At 40.4% G+C, this 20,499-nt stretch overlaps 1 protein-coding gene across 15 annotated transcripts in view; it reads right to left on the minus strand.

Annotated features, from left to right (window-relative positions):
* Positions 1-20,499, minus strand: part of golga2 (golgin A2) — a 142,188-nt gene that overhangs the window by 83,328 nt on the left and 38,361 nt on the right. For all 15 annotated transcript variants that reach the window (XM_084686551.1, XM_084686544.1, XM_084686548.1 and 12 more), the window contains 6 exons: positions 11,432-11,525; positions 11,191-11,297; positions 10,892-10,950; positions 10,644-10,785; positions 10,459-10,548; positions 78-185 (listed from right to left, as the gene is read on the minus strand). In XM_084686551.1, coding sequence (XP_084542677.1) covers positions 78-185; positions 10,459-10,548; positions 10,644-10,785; positions 10,892-10,950; positions 11,191-11,297; positions 11,432-11,525 — 600 coding nt within the window. The remainder of the gene's footprint in view (positions 1-77; positions 186-10,458; positions 10,549-10,643; positions 10,786-10,891; positions 10,951-11,190; positions 11,298-11,431; positions 11,526-20,499) is intronic.

Consider the following 20,499-nt stretch of genomic DNA (forward strand, 5'->3'; position numbering starts at 1 on the left):
AATCGAATTGTTTCACACATACTGTTAGTATGTGTTATGGCTGAGAGGCTTTTTCTCAGAAAGTTGCATTAGATGACCTGAGACAGCAACTGTTCAGTCTTGTCCTTCCAAACTTGGCCCTCCTCTTGGATCTTCTCATTGTAGCGGTCTCTCTCTGTTTGCAGCTGTACCACTGACTCCATCAGCTACACAAAAACAGATTTATTCTGAATTTTCCCCTGCCAGTCTGCTTGAATTCAAGTTGAATACACAACTGCCAGTTGGCACAGACAAGCATGTAACAGAACTACACATTCATTAGGAGTATGTTATTGAACAGGATTGACAGACCACTGTCATACAGTAAATGGAAGAAAAAGATATACTGATACGTCTGACTACTCGGCAGGGGCGTCATATAGGGGGGAAAAGTTTAAGACAATTCTAAAGGCCGCTGTCTGACAGGGGCCCAAAACCAGGTAGAAGCTCATGAAATTATATATATATATTATATATCATATAAACCATCATCATTGAGTATATTGAGTATACATTTCAAATATATTAATACAATTAATGATCTCTTTGTTTTTACTTGTTTGGCTATAAAAGTGAAATATTCCCATTGACCAAAAAGTGAACATCCATATTGACCGACCACCCCCTTGTAGCGGCATGACATGGTCTGTTCCTGCCTTAGAGCACTTATCACTGACGGTGTTTAGTTGCAGTCTGTAGATGGGCTAGTCGCCAGAAATAGTGATCACAATGTTGCCTAGTAAACATGGATCTGGTTTTCTAAAAAGAGTCAGAGAAAAAAGAGAGGAAAGACAAATGAGGTTTTCAATCTGTAACTCATTTTTTTCACCAAGAAAGGTGGGTAGCCAGTAGTCTGTGGTATTAACCTGTTGACTGTTGTCCATAGTAAAATAAGGTAGCTAGCTACAGACTTGTGTTAGCCTACATTTCACCAACATTTAATCAGTACACAGAAACGTTTAGCAAGATATTCATATTAAATCATTGTCCCGACTCCCTGCCCCTTTTAGCAGACTTAACAACAGATGAGTCAGCAGCATCCCAGTCTCCCCATAACTGTACCCCTCCCTGTCCCAGTGAAGGAGAGCAACATTGTGTTAGCGACATGCCAGTTAGCACCATTCCAGGGAGTCTGTGGGGATTTCTCTGTCTCTCTTGCTCTTTTTTCCATAGCAAATAAGAAACAAATATTTGTTTAAGAAAGAAATTCAAACTAATTATTTTCTGACAATGACCATCATGAAATAATAATAAATAAATAAAACTACTGTCTGTACTGGATGCTGGACAGTTGGGAACAGGAGTAGCTTACCTCAGTCTGCATGTAAACTACAGACAATATAAAAATAATCCAGTTTGATACGTTCATTTAGATTGAAGTATGGCTGTTAAATGACATCTATAGATGGACTTTATTATTCCCATCATGAAGGGCAATTTATTTGAGAAGCCAAAAAATTCAATTGGATCTAATGTATGTAATCAAGTGGTGTTGATAGAGGTAATTTGGGTCAATGTTCTGTAGTGTTAATGTCATTTATTGGTATTTGGCATATTTTTATATATACTTACTAGTGCTGTCAAACGATTAAAATATTTAATCGCGATTAATCGCATTAATGTCATAGTTAACTCGCGATTAATCACAATTAATCACACATTTTTATCTATTCTCAATGTCCCTTGATTTCTTTTTGTCACATTCTTTTTTCAAATTGTAATGCCCTTATCAACATGGAAAAGTGGTTCGGATTGCTTCGTGCAAATATTTTTTTTATTGAAAACAACATTGCAATTGCCTGGCTTTGACGAGGGGGCGGAGAATTCGCATCAGCTGTGTGCTTGGCCATCAAGTGGTATTTCAGACTGGACGTGCTGTGATGATAGCTCAGTTTACAACGACAAAACACACAGATCAGTCTTGTCAATGGAACCATTTGGCAACTTTTTAAAAGTAAACTCTCCATTCAGAATCTTATTGGCATTTATTTCGGCATCTCGCGCTCGCCATCCACTAAAAACGTAACGTTAGCCTACTACCAGAGAATGTGTAATATCCGTAAACGGGCTCTGCTACTACTCTTTAGCCGGCTCGCAAGCCAAACAAGTGTTTGTGGCGCGCCTGTTGTTGTTTTTTTCGGTCTAGCTAGATCCAGTGTGGTGTTGTAGTTTTTCTAACGTCGGTAGTTGTTGCAACAGCATGTGAAAAAAACTACAAAGTTTGCTAGGCCAAAAAGAGCGTTAATCGCGCGAAGAAAAAAAATTACGCCGTTAATTTGGGTTTGCGTTAACGCCGTTAAACTGACAGCACTAATACTTGAATTTACATTTAGTCATTTAGCAGACGCTCTTATCCAGAGCAACTTACAGTAAGCACATATACTGTATATATGTATACATATACAGTATATTAACTACTTACTAACCGAGAGTGAGGTCATGCCGGGAAATATCAAACTGAGGCTGGAACAATGCCGAGGTTTGATATTTCCCGGCATGACCGAACTGTCGAGGTTGGTAAGTACTTTATTATATGGCATTTTTAGATTCTTTTCATTTTGTAAACGAAAATAAATGGTACCTCTTGGCTAATTGTAGCTAGCTCTCAAGTCTTCACACGCTGTGTTTCATGTGTTGCCTAGCAACTCATTACTTTTGATAGAAAGCGGACAAAATGGTTCTGCTAAAATGGCTTTAATTTCAACACAAAATAATGACAAGTGATTAAAAGAGTCTAGTTTTCATCCTCAGTTTCGATGACAAATCTTTTCAGCATCATCTGGATAGTAAAACTCAGCAGCTGACTCGTCGCTCATTTTGCAGATGACGTCAGAGCGCAATACGGAGCCGTATTGACCGCTGAGGAGGGCAATACGCGTCTGGCATGACTACCCATTAGCCAATCAGAAAGCTTGTACCGTTGTTGCCATATAATAAACGTATATATCATACGTATACATCCAACAGAGCCAGGGCCCTCTCAGATAGAGCTAGAAGGAGGAAGAAGTGTGGAAGCACAGGAAGAAGGGAAAGACAGTTACAGTGATGTGATGAGAGATGCATGGTGGAAGAAGACAGAAGTCATAAAAAGGATGTTGACCCAGGTTTGTGGCCAGCAGATTTGACTGACAGGGACAGGGAGGTTTTCGTGAGGGCATTGGCCAGCAGAGATGATGATGTACACATGCAGACTTCCATGTACAAATCACCAGCAGTAAATATTGTGCTAGTACTTGTATTGAACTACAAGAAGCAAGACAGTTGCAAGCCTTTAATTAAAGTTATGTAAAACTTTTGATGGGACAGTTAGGCCGCCCAATTAGATTTTTTGTCATGGGGCCTAAAATTCCTGGCGGTGCCCCTGCTACTCCGTTTTAATGTACACTGAATATTTACCATATAAGTCTAATCCAAGTCTTTATGAAAAACCACAAATAGAGTAAATAGGATCCTGAATAGCGTTGAACATGTTTCAAGGTGGTAACATATTGAATCATTGGTGTTTAGAAGATATATACTGTATATTATTCAATTTGAGCGATGCATTGGACTTCCTTGGGTCAAGACAGAGTGATGAGTGGTGTTAATGGCTTTACCCAACATTCACATGCAACACCAGTGTTTCCCACAGACTAATTTGTGGCGGTGCGCCACAGAATCAATACCGGCCGACATATTGCGTTTCGTTATTCTTTATCCCTTTTTAAAACATGCAGCGTATTCGTTCAGCTGCATTTCCTTTCCCTGCTCTCCCTCAGTCTCTGTCACTCAAGCGTCTCTCTCACATACACAAACACACACACACACACACACAAACCCCTTCCCTCCGTGCACACCGCGTCTGTCTCCATGAAAACAAGATCATCCCTGGAAGCGTGGAAGCTTGGCCTATTTGGTGCAGAGAAGACGGCTGGTGAAATTCACAACTTCATGAAATGTATGGAGCTAAATCAGGGCCAAATGTTTTGTTAATTCGAAGAAAAAAATTTTTAGTCGAAAATCTAAAGCTTGACATAGAAAATGTTTGTTTTTGTCAAAAACTTGAAAAATAAAACAATGTATTCAAAGAAAAAATAAGCGTAAATAATAATTATTGGATGTTATTTAAAGGTGGTTGAGGTGAAAATTACCCCACGAAAACCAATAAAAGATACATTTGGTAGCTTCAATATCGTGAATCTCCGTAAAATCTGAGTCTGAAGGATGACGTATAATGGATAAAGAGTTAATAAAGTTCTGCCTGCGTGTGATAGACGCATTTTGTGTTGATAGAAATGATGGGAGCAATTTGAGTATAAACTGCACGCAAAACAGCAATTTGGTGTATATATGGCACGCAAAATAGATGTGTAAACCTGTGTCATAGATACGCAGAAGTATGAGACTGTGTTGGATGCCATGCGGACACCCGAGTCTTCTGCATCTTTGTTAGGCTGTCATTCATAATTCCCGCCTCTGAGTTGAAGTCACGCCCCCTACGCAAAATCGGGGCCAAAAGTCTGAAACAAAACAAAAATAATACCTGAAACTCACAAAAAAAAAATTTGAAGCTGTAAAAAAAAAAAAACTTTAAATCTGAAAATATGAAATGTGAAACTATGTGAAAATATGGAAGTGAAAACTGAAAATGAATAACTCAAAATTATTGGAAAATGTAATCAAAATTTTATTCAGCCTGAAAAAAATTGGTACACAATTTTTTTCTTTGAATACATTGTTTTTTTTTTTTTTCAAGTTTTCGACCAAAACGAAAATTTTCAATGTCACGCTTTAGTTTTTTGACTAACAATTTGTTTTTCGAATTAACAAAACATTTGGCCCTGATTTAGCTCCATAGAAATGTTGGTATCTCGAACACCTTTACACAATCATACATTAAAAACATTATTTTATATTCTGAATACAATGTTGTCACTGTGTTAATGTTGGAGTCCCGACCCTTAGCAAAGAAGCAATTGCGCCTTCTTTAGAAAGTTAACTAGTCGCAAGTTTGCGGTAAAATGCATTGGGTTGTCGAGGTCAAAACACTATATGTAGCAGCTGATCGAATAAACTTATTATAAATAATGTTATGTAATTTATTTGACTCTTACACTGAGTGTTTGCTGCTTCAATCCAGATGAGTATTTCGCGTAAGTATTTTCCGCGACTGAAAAAGGCAGGTGTTGAGGATGAGGACCAGCCTGAACCGGAGGTATCACATTTGTGAATCGATGTGAATTGCTAAAAGACTGAATCGCAATTCAAATGTGAATTGATTTTTTCCCCCAGCCCTACTTCTCAGCCTTCCTGGTAAAGTTAACTAAGGTGCTGGAGAGGAGGGATAGGCCAATTGTTGAACCTCAGATTGAAAAGGAACAATGTGGGTTCCTTTCTGGCAGTGGAACGAAAGACCAGATCTTCACTCTTGAAAGGTTCCTGGAGGGGGCCTGGGAGTATGCCCATCTGGTCTACATGCATTTTGTGGATCTGGAGAAAGCATATGACCTCCCCTGGGAGATAGTGGAAGGTGTTGCGGGAGTACGGGGTGAGGATGTTCCCCCTTCTTAGGGCTATCCAATCCCTGTACACCCAAAGAAACAGCTGTGTCCGGTCTTCTGCACAGTTGAGTTTGTTCCATGTGGGGGTTGGCCTCCGCCAGGGCTGCGCTTTGTCACCAATCCTGTTAGTGCCATATTGGATTTTATTGAAAAGTGTCAACACTTTTCACAGCACAAAAATCTGGTCTGATCTTCACCAACATTGGTAGAAATGATCATCAGACCAAGCCTCACAGATGTGTGGCCGCTATATCAGAAAAACACTTTGAACGCAAACATATCATTCAACCAAACTTGGTGTGTTTTATGAGTGCAATAGCTTTTTATCTGCTTGTTGCACAAGTGCCATGTAGGCTATGTCCTGCTTGGCCCATTCATAGCTGCTTGCAGCTATATTAATTGCTTCCCTGGAGTTTTTTATTAATTGCTCCTCCAAATCCCTGGAGGAGGTACTTCTGTAGTTTTGCATCTTCTGAATCATCTGACCTGTCGCCCACCCTGTGCCTTGCAGCTGCAATTGGCTCACAGTCCCTGTTCAGAACACAGATGTTGAGAGGCTATTTTCTGCATGCAAGATTGTAATGATTGAGAACAACATCACTATTCATGACTATAAATAATAATCCAGAATTTCTTGAGGCATGAATGTATAATTTTTAAAGGTTAAGACACCCATGCACAAGGAGAGGAACTTGGATGTGTGTTGCAAGGTGGCCATTGAAGGACCTGACTATGAGAAGTGCATGAAGAGGTTCTATCAGATGAAAAACAGAAATGTTCTGAAATGTTCTGCCTCTGGTTGTGAACTGTGTAGATGGAAAACATGCCATGTTCAACTACCCGTTATTTGGAGCCACATTTTGCCATTTTAAACTTGGTATGACTCGTGAGTCTCTCAAATGGCTCAGGTCGGTTGGAACCATGCCTGTCAGCACTCCCTTTTTCCCCAGGAGTCTACCGTATTTCACACCCATCTCCTGCCCCCCTCCCGTTTTCTTATTTCTCCCGTGAAACTCCCGTAATTTGTGTGGCCAATCCTCGTTATATAAATATTCACATCAATATATTATTTCAATGTTGTCCAGTTGTCAGATCTTCTATGAAACCCATCCTACTCACATAATAGCTACATATCATAACATTTTCAACCCATTTGTGACCGCAACCAGAGCCCGTCTATATTAGACATTCTCTGCCGCAACCTACAATAGTTGCGCTGTTGATATCTACGCAGGTAGGCGGGAGAATTTGTATAATACACGGTTGAATTTTGATACAGAATCACTTGTAGAAATTAAAGTCTCAGGTGGTGCTACGGCAAAAAAAAATATATATATATAGCTGCAAATTAACAGTACACAGTAGCGGACTGGCCATCGGGAGCACTGGGAGAATTGACGATGGACCGAAGCACTTCTGGGCCGGAGGGCCGCTTGCCTTATAATTTTTTTTTTACTACAAATTTCGGCAGAAGATTGAGCGACACGGTTGGCCAGCAACACGGTTGGACGGCCCCCTTTCCACCAGGACGGTTGGTCTATTCCAAATGAATGTCTATGCAGCCCACAACAGTGACACTGACAGATCGAAAGCTAGCTACTAATAGAGACAATATAAAGATGGAAAACCAGGCCAAGAAACGTAAACTTAATTACCTTCACTAGACAATGTTTTACCAATGGAAAAAGCGGTTTGTTTTACATAAAGCTCCAAAAACGATTTTTCACTCAAATCATCCCAAAAGATTAGCTTGCGTGCTATGCACGCTCGCATTAAGCGTGGAAGCCCCTAACTAGCATCACATTAGGCACAGAAGTTGCATGCCGGAGGAATTAAATGTATTTTCAGCAAGCCGCATCGACAATTCCCACGCCTGCAGCAAAGTGTATCACGCCGATTTTAGTATAGCACACGGTGGGAAAAATTATGTTCGGCAGCACATGAAATCACAACGGCAGTCGCGCTGCGGAGGCCCACAAGGGCACACAGGCGATTTCGAGCTTTGTAACTATGGGACGGACGGAGGCAGACACCGCGTTACTGAGTGAACTGAAAATGGCAAAATGTTACAATAAAAAGAAAAAATGAATAAGTCCCATTATTAATACCATACAATAATTTTTATTACTTATTATGTATGTATTTTTGTGTATTTAGCCTGTCTTTGGTATCCTCTGCCTTTGACCCCCCCCCCCGGAGTCAGCCGTCCTCTCCATCATCCGACGACAGGTCAGGGAGCTTCAATGGGAGAGAAAAAGGCCTTCACAAGAGGATCCCTTTCCTGGGGACCAAATTCTGCCTCCGTAGGGTCCTCAGGGGCATCGTCCGCAGCTGAAATCTCCAGCACAGAGACAACCGCCTCAAGGGACTCCTTCAGAAGAACACAAGCCTTCTTGCTCTCCAAGTGAGACGAGAGCAGTGTGAAGAAAATAAATCTCGTAATAATTCTGAAAAGTAACACATAAGACACTGCTCCAAAGGAGAACATCCTCCCTAACTAGGGATGGGTATCGAGAACTGGTTCTGTAAGGACCCGGTTCCAAATTTCTCAAAACCCGAATATCAATAAGGTCCAAGCTTATCGATACCGCTATCAAGACCAAATAATATAATGTAACGTTGACTTATGTCTCGAGAAATAAGTAATGTTATTTAAATCAAATTGCTGGTGCACAAACATACGTTTGACTAATAAAATGACTAAATTCAATTGAATGGCCTGCCAACCGCCTTTAAACTAAACAAAGAATAATGTTATTGCCTCACGCGCTACCTCGCTTCATTTATCATTTTGTTGCTAGCTACGATGGCAGAACGCACGAAACGGTCAAAGGCTTGGCTACATTTTATTAAAGCCAAAGATAAAGACGAAGCAAAGTGCAATATATGTTCTAAAGTAATTTCTTGTAAAGGGGGGGAAACAACAGCGATGAAAAAGCACCTCAACGTTGTGCATCAGATTAAGATAAAAAGCAGTACTTTGACTGTCAATCTGACTGACCATCATCTGGTGAGCACACCACAACTTCGTAGCGAGTCTCCGTCGTTGACAATAATAAGCCAATTCAGGGCTCAACAGTGCAACTATTTCACTCGCATATGCCCCTAAAATTTGGTGTAGTTGTTTTGACGAGTAGCTACGACTCAATTTTCACGACCACCCTTCAGGAAGGTCTCCAACTCCTCGATCCTCCTTTGCAGAGCCGCAAACGTATCCCTGTTGTAATCCATATTGCGCTGTAAGTTCACAATCAGAGCTCCAACAGCTCTACCCACCGAATCAATCAGGTCGGGCAGCCTAACGGGGCTTTTGATGGCCGCAGCCGTTTCCTTGACTTTCCAATATACAAACCAACCGCCTATTCCAAACAGCAGAAAGCCTGTAAATACAGTTCCGAATATAAAGATGTCTTCAATGTCCTCCACGGAAAGCACCGCTAGACACACGACACGCCAATTTGCCCACGCATCCATCGTTTAGCCAGCTGCAAACGTCCCGTCAGGACAGTTGGGTTCCCCCGAACCCGAGCTTCTCTTCGAGAAGATAGTGTCAATTGCATTGAGAGACCAGCTAATTAATTCCATGCTTCTGGTTTCGGAAAGTGATGATGAGAGAGTATCTTGAAACAGACAAGACAAGACAGAGCCAAGCAGGGAAGGTCAGGAAGGGGAGGAGAGAAATGCGACCGCCTCCGTCAAGAGCCAAAGAGAACCACCTCATTACAACTAGTGGTGATACAGCCCTTTCCGCTTGACCTCTTCACCACTACCAACAACAACAACAACAACAACATTTCGAGAAAGACGGCGAACGGAGAGCAAGGTGAAGCTACGTCCCTCTACATTTCGTGCATGATGACAATAGGAGTACAGTGAATGTAAACGGCGCTATTGGCCTCGCGGTGTTTGGTTCTAAATCGAAAAAGACGATAAATTGTCGCTGCCGGGAGCCGGCCTGGCATAAACAACTTAGCGTTGTTTTCGATTTCCAGGTTAAGACCTGGGAGAGAGTGCGACGGGATCTCAAGCATGCGCAAAGATGCAGAGTCCAGTTCATAGTCCAATTCACCGTTTACAAGCATGCGATGTCCGAATTATCAACTGACTCGGATCAAGTTATCTTGGGGTGTCGATCAGATCGCAGTTGGACCGCAATTATTCAAACAAAGGTGTTTACAAGAAAAGAATAATTCTATTTCAGTCCAAATAAGCCAGTAATTCGAATCCATGTAAACGCAGTGATTGTAACCAAAGTGTATAATGCCATACAACTTTGAACAAGTAAAATAAGAGTAACGTCAAAGCCATTTCCAGGAGCCCTATCTAAAGACGAAACAAAAGCTATCTAGCACCATGAATGCGGCATCTTCTTTCTGTGCTTGCAAAGGCTGTTGATTGTGACGTTTCTAGTGAGCGTAAAACCTGCCATTTTGAGATACTATTTAACTGCCCTTCATTCCTGTATTCTTTGACCAGGCCTCTGAGATGCTCAGTTTGAGTGTCAGACACCTGCACCTTACAGATCTGAAAGAAACTTTAGATTTTGTCTTTAACTTGTATTTGTAAATTAACTTGGTACTTTCACAGCAATATGGTGCAAAGAGTCTTCACTTTCCAACAAGATTTTGGAGTATGTGCCCATTCAGTTTTGGCACTGCTGTTGGGTGATTAGAGTTGGCTTGCATATGGCGTCCAAAATGTGTTTGTTGGTGTTTATGACATGGGTCTTTGCAAGCCAGTCGTGTTTCACATCAAACTCACTAAAAGGTTTCTGTATTGACCTCGCTTTATGAGGTGTAGGTCTACCAATACTTTTGTCTATATAGTGTATATGTCAAAACAACTGGAACATGCCTGTTAGCACAAACCAGGAAAAACCGAAATAGCCATTCACACAGACCTGGGCGGTGTGTGCCACCAGCTGATGTTTCTCCTCCAGTAGTAACTGTATTTGTTGGTTAGCATTGGAATGATCCGACTGACTAGAGAACTGGAAACCCAAAATTAACAAGAGGTGAGGAGTTGTTTTTAGAATTTTAAAACAAATACATAAAATGTGTGTATATGAGTGGTATGTGTGTTTACCTGCTGCAGCATGGTGTCTGCCATCTCAAGCCTCTCGCGCAGCTCATCTAGTTCCAGTCTCAGTGTGTTGTTCTGGCTCACACTCAGCTTTAGCTGCTCTATCAGCTCAGAGTTCTGTTGCTTGGCCTCATCACTCACATTACTGCACATTGAAACATCAGTCAGTCAAATGACACACACGCCCTCTTAAGCATTCAAACACATCCAAACACATATAAATGTATAAATGCATGCATGCATGCACTTACTTGAGTCTAGACACATCCAGCTTCAGGTCCTCCTTCTCCTTTTCAAGTTCTTTGTGATGCTGCAAAAAAAGAATGATAATTGAATGATAAACACCTCAATACATTTTTGTATATAAATTTGTATATCATTTTTGTAATTCAAAAGTTAAAAAAACACATTCCGTAATCTTGCATGTACACAGAGGTAGCTGTTTGTTCAAAAAGAAACAAATTAACCTTGATTTTTATAAAGGTTTTTCCTGACTTAAATGAAAACATATTGCGTTTGTGTGACAGCATGAGAATGTGTGTGTGTTTGCCTTTTCCAACTGTTTTTGTTGTGTGGAGACGGAGGAGAGTGTTCTTTCAAGCTCAGAGACTCTCTGCCTAGTGGCCTGGAGACGATTGCTCAGCTCTTCAGCATCCCCTGCAAAGGCACACATGCACAGACAGATCAGCTCACACCAATCAGCTCACACCATTGAATGCGTCGTAGACACACACAATGCAATGAATGACCAAAGCTGTATAAACAACATCCTCTCATGCACACTAACACACCCGTTTTCTGCCGAGCAGCCTGCTGAGTGTATGACAATGCTGTCTGCAACTCAGATTTCTCAGACACCAGGATGCCTATTGTCTGGATGTGTACCTGGAAGGACAAAAAATGTAAATAACTCACTATCACTTCAGTGATATTTTGTGTTGCAATTTTAGATTTGATGTACTAACAGATTTTATATTTACTGAAATTTTGCAAACAGATCTTATGAACTGCATCTTGACAAAAAAAAATTTGTTCTCTGAAGTTTAAGGTCTTTCTTGAAAAAGTAAAGGACATATTATTGCACATGCTAAATCACCCTGAGCCATACAGTGCAACTAAAACAGACCTTACTGGAAATATTGGGCCTCATTCTCGAACATTTTTTAAAGTTTCTTCTGAAATGTTTCTTACAGGCTTCGGAAAAACAACGTAAGAAAAAGACATCCGCCAAATTCATGAACGCTTGAAAATGTGTTCCTACGCAGCAGAAGTTATCTGAGCTGTGCTCCCCGGGAATAGTTTTCTTAAATTGAAAGTGCGTCCTCATGCTCCTGAATTTGCATACATACACGCCCCGACCTTATAAGGGCACGCAACAGCAGTGACGTGTGCAGTCAGAATCTACACAATTAGGAAAGCAACAGGAAGGCAAGTTATGTCCAAGCAAAAACCAACCGGTGCACAGGTGCAACATCATACCAGTAGGAGGAGCAGTGGAATTGTACTCCACGGGATCTAACAGTGTGCATACGTAGCAAGTTTAATTATTATAATTATTTAAATCCGAGGATGTCTGATATGGCAAGCTGTTATATGATTTAACCAATGAATAGTTGATATCCAAAATTCGAATTCTTGATATAAAAAATGCAATTCTTGATATCAAGAATTTGCATTTTGGATATAAGACTTCATTGGTTAAATGATAAAACGGATTGGCATAGTCTGTAGAGTTGATGTGAACGCAATCCCCAATGATTTCTTATAACTTCATAACACTTGAAACAGAGTTTTCTTAAATGTGATTCCTTTGATCCTTGTGGTTTTCTGGGAGCCTCTCAAATGTGCCTAAAAACGCCTAAACAGCAAGCCCAAAGTAAATTGAAAGCTGTTCTAGAACCATTTGGAGTACATGCATGTAAATGGTCTCTTTTGAAAGCTGACACTCTGAAGTTAGGACCCCTGTCTGTCCTACTGGTGTTCAGTAATAAAAGCTTGAACACAAGGAAAGTGAAAGTTTCTATTTCCGCCTAGATTTTGTTGTGAAAACAGAGGCCTGAAGAGGCCTCGAGGTGGTAGGTATTAGCTGGAAGACAGAATTTGACCACAGGTTGAAGCCTTACCCAATTCAGATCAAAAGTCAAACATAATACCACAATATATTCATATTTGACACGTTTTTATAAGAGTTCATCCAGGCGTTTTCTAAAAGGGCCTTTTGGAGACTCCAGAATGACCCTTGTAACCAAGGTCAAATTCTTAGGATAAAAAGGTATAATTGTTATCTCTAATGAAAGGTGGTACTTAGAACTATCATGTATAATAGCTACATCCCACATTAGTATTACTGAAACACAAAAACTGAAGCATGAACACATTGGAGTGCTTTATCTGATTCCCAGGATTGGCACTGATTCTGTCAACCATATTGCGCAATCGACTTTAATTTTGAAGGCTCCACCAAAACATAACAAATGGGATATTACTATTTACAGCTAGCGCTAAGCTACAAGGCTAACTAGCTTATTTCAGAGCCAGACGAAGCCAGTTGGAAATACTCGTTTAGAATGAGTGTGGGGGGGGCGGGGGGGGGGGGGGGGGGCAGGACGCACAGACCTAGTTTGCTTTAGAGGGCTGTCAACGGGGCATGGAAGCTCCTATTGGGTCAAAGAAGATGTCAATCGAAAGGGCAGAGTGTAGCAGACATTTTAAGACTACCCCCGCGTTTGTACACGATGAGCGAAAGTGCGTGAGAGACTGAAATAAAAATGATTGGCGAAGGAAGAATGAAGCAACAAGATCACAGCTGTGTGGATATAATTCATTGTTTGGACAACTTCTCGACATGGTTAGATACTTTGGACCTTTGGGAATACGCAGATGAGGTTTTGATGGGTTGTGTGCATACCTGGAACATTCCGAAGTAATCGTAGGCAAGTAGTAACTTTTTTCTGTGACTTTGCTGAAGCAACGATCACCGGAGAAAAACGTTGATGGTACTTGGTGTTGCGAGTGAATCTTGATTGGTTTGAATTGGTTTATTTCAATGGAAGCACAAGAATCGTAGCTTTGATGTATAACATGTGTAGCAGTCTAAAAAATATATTTGTTCATATTTAGTGCGTAGTAACTGGGGGAGGAGGGGGCAGCACTAATATCTGATTAAGGAATCGCATTTGAGACAACTCTGGCCGATTTACGACTGCAATTTCGAGTTTGGAAAGTCTTCTGAATTTCAGAACAAATCCCAGATGAGAAAACTTTCATGAATGCCAAATCTTTTCCTAAATCCAATTCAGAAGAAATTCCTTTTTTAAATTCTTCTTAACTGCTTTCGAGAATGAGGCCCATTGTGGTTGAGGGAAAAAAAGCAGGGGTGCAAGTCTATGCTGCTTAGATCATTTTATTGTGCATGTGCATTTTGTTTGGTTCTAAGTTTCAGTACGATTGCATTCCAATGTTCAACCCACAATATTATTATGTCTTAAAATGATTATCAAGCTTTGAATTGTTTGACAAAGTTTGAGATGAGAGTTAGGTTATTAGGGATTTATGCCGGTATGGGCTAGCCTGGTCCGAACCAGACTAGTACATTGCATTTGTACATAGAGTCTGGGCTCGATCCATTGACAAGTGTTAACTTCCTTGAAGGCGGGTACTCTGTTGAAGTTTAAAACTATTGGATCTGCCCAGAGCCACTCTGGATCTGGCATAACCAATCGTTAGCTTTCGCCTTAGCCAACTCCTTCACCACTAACGGAGCTAGCTGGAAAATCTAACAAACTCCATGGGGATCAAAGATCGTTCTTGCTCCGTCTTTAACTTCTGGATATTCGGCAATGTTGCCACAATGGACCGAAAGGCTTTGCTCGCATCTTTCTCCGCCGCCATTACGTAACTACAACTCAAACTAGCGCAGGACATCAACGTTGTCGTTCTCAGCCACTCCCTCTGTTCGCTGATTGGACCGGTAAAAGGTTTCTGGAGACATCTGACCAATATACCTCAAGCCCAGACGCAGTACAGAAGCACAATGAAAATAGAGCGGAAGTACGTAGGAGGGCAGAGCCAGGCTAGGTATGGGCTGAAACCTTATTGTTTTTGAGCTGATGTATTAGTGTGCTATCAATCAGCAAGATACATTGTGTGGAGATTGGAGAAGACATTTCAGTCTTCATAACATCCTTCAAGGGCCACATTCAATAATTGAGAGGGGGGGTTAGATGAGTGCGCATGTAAACGCTCAACTAGCTACATGATAAAATATGTGACAGGATCTGGTGAACAGATGCTGCTGTCAGCCAAGGTCATTTTCAGTTTTTTACAGATCATGAAAGTTCAGATTGTAATTTTCAAATGATGTGTCATACATTAAAGTCCGAAATTGTTTAAAAAGATATGCCAATCTGAATGTTGGTAAACCTGGAACGCTCAAGCAGAGAAATTCCCCTTGAATGATTCTAGACCTTTTGACGTCTTCACATTGTGGGTGTGATTGTTTTTGTGTTAATCATTAGAAGCATTTGACCGCAGTGAAGAGAAAAAGATATATCTTCGCATTCAATCAAATTCCATGATCCTGCTTTCTTAACTTGATATGTGTGTTTTATAACCCAGTCTTCCTTTTCCAAAATCACACCGGGAAAAGCAAGTCAAAAAGCTATTTTTCTCCTGTTTCTGTTTAATTGCTGCCAGTTGCACATTCAGCCATTTTTTACCTGGCTTTCAAGGTTGCAATTCGCTTTTCTATCAACGAATGTCGTAAGGGCTCCCTTGCAGTATTTAATCACATGGTTTTAACCAAAATAAAAATAAAATGTATAGCAAAGTACAGTTTAGTTTACATATTGCCTATGCAAAATGTATTGAATTCTATTAAAGTGCATTTGCTTCACTACATAGATGTTTGTTTGTAGACAGGTGAGCACAAATATTATGTTTTCCTTTATCGATGAAATGCTGGTTAGCTAACAGAACAACAATATAAAGTGGAAACTTTCAGAACAGATCAGTGAATTTTGTTACATAAATGAATGGTAATTAATAAAAAAAAACTAAAATTGAAGAGCCTTTCATGCTTAAAAAAAAAACGCCTGTCAGAGCAACTGACCGTTCATTCTACGTGTTAGCTCTCTTCCATCATGCGCACATTGACCTTGCCTACTTATATTTCTGTAATGCCATGGCAGACTTGCATTTTGATCTGCACTGCTACTTGTAATATACTGTATAATGCTCTGTACGGCATTTTACAATTTTAGCCTGTCTTTCTCGCACATCTGTAATCTTGGCATAATTTTGCACTCTCTATATGGATTATGTACTGTTTGTATTTCATTCAATTCCTACCTCAATCTGTACTTTGTGCCCTGTAGTTTTGTGTAACTATGTTGTCTTGCACATTTGCACTTTGTCTTTGCCAGGTCATTGTTGCAAATGAGAATATGTTCTCAATCAGATCACCTTGTTGAATAAAGGTTAAATTTCAAAAAGTATTTAAAAAAAGGTCTTTAATGATGTCAAAACTGTTTGCACATTGCAAATATGCACAAACTTTGAACATCAAATCAACTTCATTATTAGGGCTGCAACAACGAATCGATTAAATCGATTATAATCGGCTATTAAGTGTTGGCATCGAATTTCGTTATCGATTCGTTATGTCGCGCGATTATTACACCACTCAATAAGTCGCGGAGATGTTTGAGTATTAAGAAAAAGGTTTAGTTGAGCGCGGAGCAAAGCGGAGGTAGAGGAAAGACCATCGGAGAGTCGTTGTTGAGTAACGTTGTTCTGAAACTCATGGCGGAGAAATCAGTACGACCTAAGTCATCCAAGGTGTGGGAGCATTTCACACTAAATACGTCGAAAAGGTGTGTTAATTGACCAGGGTGAAGTTAGTTTCATATTCGACAATCATCTCACATTCGGAAGACGTTACTTTTCAGCGTTGCTCTAGGGACCGGGTGAAAACTACCCATACCATTTTGAAAAAAAATGAAAAAATGTGGACTTTTATAATATTTTTATGAATATAAAACCTCAGACAGACACCAGAGTATCTTAACAATGTTAGGTATACTTCCACAGCCTTTACTTTTTCAATTAAGTTTCAAATAAAATGATAGAAAATCACTGATCTTTGAAAATAGCTTAATCCTCGCAAATCTTAAAGGTCACATGACATGAAAAGTTCAATTTAGGAGGTTATTTAACATTAATATGAGTTCCCCTAGCCTGCCTTTGGTCCCCCAGCGGCTAGAATTTTCAATAGGTGTAAACTAAGCCCAGGGTGTTCTTCTCCGCCTTGGATAAAATGAAGGCTCAAACGCTCTGTTTGAAAATCTGCTCCTTTTGACGTCACAAGGAGCCTCTGCACATATTTTCGCTGGAAATGCGCCGACACAACCTCTCAAAGTTTTGCATATCTGCGCCAAACATTTCAGCCACCACTGTTTCCTTAACTTGAGCCAATACAAAGTTAGCCTTGCTGACCGTCTGAAATTAAATTCTGGATCAGTAGCCTACTCCTTGGTCCAGCTTCAAACCTCGGACAAGTAAGTCAACTAACGCTGTATAATTTTGTTGCTTGCGATATGGTTACCTAGCTTGCTACCCTTAGAATCTGTCTGTAACATTAGCTCTGCAGCCATCAGCTGAGGTACTGTTGCTAATGTAAAGGTAGATAGCATCAAGTATGTGGGTGAATACACATTCTGTAACGCAGTGTTGTACGCTTCGTTGTTATGTGGATAACGTTCTGCTGTTGGTGTTATGGCACGTGCGATATCCGCCTTTCCCCACATTGAAATGACCGAGTGTGCAGCTCTGCAAACCCGGATTATCAGATGAGAATGGGCAAATTCGAGGCATCTTACAGCAACGGGTCTACGAGCCATTGCGATACATCCACTGTAAACATTAGCGCATGGTGCCGCCTCTCCTCCTCATTTAGCATTTAAAGCTACAGACACAGAAACAACACGTTCTGAGGGAAGCTCATTGTGGGACTACTCGTGGTGGCTATAATTCTGCACCAAGGTTGAATTTCGGCAGTTGTAGCGCAGAGTCCGGGATCAATTCACACAGCCATGTCTTCGTGAAGCACAAAACGGAAGATAAATGAAAGTCTGTTTTCCCCACCAGCAGCTGAAGTTCATCCAGTTTGTTGCTCAGTGAACACACGCTGGAGAGAAATTCACGGTAGCGGTGTTGTGGAAATTTTGGGATAAATATGTGGAAAAACTATAAAGCTCCTTTGTTCATTAATAATGGACACCCAGTGACTAGTTTAAGTAAGGTTCTAAAACTGGTTGTTCCCATCCTTGATTGTGATTGGCTATATCGCGTTCCAAGCCATTAAATCCAGCATAACCTTACAGGTTGTCCTCATAACATTCCTTAACATTCCATATTACTGCGCATCAAATATTTCAGATAAAAAAACACGGCAAAGGTGTCCATCTGGCTGTTGCGTGGCAACGATTTATGTAGGAACTATACTTTGTAGTGGTGGAAGAATGACGGTTTATTATTAAACTATTTTGTCTCTAATTGTTTTTATTTATGAAACCATATCAAACATTTGTAGTAACAGTTTTAGAAAAGCAATAAGCCCCGCGAGTCTGTGTTTTGCGCTGATTTTAGAACAGGTAAGGGGGTTATCGGCACTCCGTTTCGTGTTGTGCCTAACAACTCCCCTTACCTGTTCTAAAATCAGCCCAAAACACGGCCTCTTGGGGCTTATTGCTTAATTTGAGGTGCTGAAACCTCTGTGGGACGGTTTACCCTGGAGGATGGGTGGAGCATCTTTATGGCCTTCCATCGATACAATGGAGATGTTGCTTTTAAAGGAAGGGGAGAAAATTAAGTTGAGTTCAAAGGATTGTAAGACTTGGGGGTTTGTTTGTAGTAGATTGGTTTAATTACTCTTGAGCTAACTGACTATTCCAAAAAGGGACAGTTGACCATTTGGGGTAGATACCTCCTGGAGTTATATGACTTTCTGACCTAGAGAAATTCAGGAGAGACACCAGGGGTCTCATTTATAAAACTGTGCGTAGGATTCTTACTAAAAGTCTACGCACGCCCAAATGCCTAAAATGGCGTACGCACACAAAAATTCTGATTTATAAAACTGTGCGTACGCACACCTGTACGCAATGTTCCCTTTATAAATCACAGATTACCCACAAGTGTGCGTACATGAATCAGCATTGTACCCTGCCCTGAACACATTTTTTACCATAAACGGTCAATGCAAAGCACCTCATGAATGCTAATCTAGTATCTCATCATGACCCTGACATGCAATTGTTATTTACGGTGAATCACATCTTCTCAGACACTGTTAGCCTATTGGTGGAGCCCGAAAACTCTGGTGAAAAATTTGGTGGCCGGTAGATCACCAATTTAAAAAACTGTGAGAGTGGCGTCAACTGTGCCAGTGATACAATTTGAAAACAAAAGCGTTTTGTTATGAACAGTAAAGTCTGGACTGTTAGAGGATGTAGAGTGTAATGATTGCGTGGGATCTTAACGACTGTATTTCCAGTTTTTGACATATGATGATATATGCACAGTATTATCCTAAATACATATATTTACTGTGCACTGTGTTCTGCAGTTATTTAAAGATAGAATATGTGATGTTATCTGCATTCCATGCAGTCGGGCATTTCCCCCTCCTGCACTCCGGTAGTGGACAATATGATGGTGAGACAGCGATTTGATTTAAAATTTGAGTTGGATTGTACAAGGTGTTTACGGAACAATTATCACTCAGTACAAGCTCAAATAATACTGCTGGATTAAATTGTCATGATAATGATGACATTTAATGGAAAAAACGTGAGGAAAACAAAATAAATAAATATTACGAGTAATCGTTCTTCACGCATTTACTTTCTGCAGTCTGACTACAGTATGGTCATCTGCGTCGCCAATTCCAACGCACATTTTCAGTCCCGTTTTGTGCAAACTGGGCAAAAAATGTGCTTATGCCACTTTCCACGCAAAGGTTGTGATTTATTTTTAAAAAAAAATACTTGATGGGAGAATGTGCAGTCCTCCACGCAAACTCTGACCCTTCCGTAGGCCTACGCACATTTTGGAAACAGTTGGAATTGGCAACGCAGATGACCGTACTGTAGTCAGACTGCAGAAATTGAATGTGGGAAGAACATTACTCGTAATATTTATATATTTTGTTTTCCTCACACACGTTTTTTTCCATTTAATTTCATGATTGTCATGAAGATTACATCCAGCAGTGTTATTTGCGCTTGTACCGAGTGATTCTTGTTCCATAAACACCTTGTACAATCCAACTCAAATTTTAAATAAAAATTCAGCGCTTCCTCAACATCAGATTGTCCACTAAGGGAGTTTAGGAGGGGGAGATTCCCCGACTGCATGGAATACAGGATAACATCACATATCCTACCTTTAGATAACTGCAGAACACAGTGTATAACTAAATGTATTTATTTAATACTGTGCAAATATCCTCATATGTCAAAAACTGGAAATACAGTCGTTAAGCTCCCGCAATCGCTACACTCAGTCCAGACTTTAATAGATTACTGTTCATAACAAAACGCTTTTGTTTTCAAATTGTATCTCGACTCGCAGTATCACTGCCACAGTTGACGCCACTCCGCAGTTTTTTTTAATTGGTGATCTACCGGCCACCACATTTTCAGAGTTTTCGGGCTCCACCAATAGGCTAACAGTGTCTGAGAAGTTGTCATGCGCTATGATTCACTGTAAAGAACAATTGTATGCCAGGGTCATGATGAGATACTAGATTAGCATTCATGAGGTGCTTTGCATTGACTATATATGGTTAAAAATGGGC

Source organism: Hypomesus nipponensis, chromosome 22, assembly GCF_054491055.1.
Source record: "Hypomesus nipponensis isolate SF chromosome 22, ASM5449105v1, whole genome shotgun sequence".
Taxonomy (NCBI): Eukaryota; Metazoa; Chordata; class Actinopteri; order Osmeriformes; family Osmeridae; genus Hypomesus; species Hypomesus nipponensis.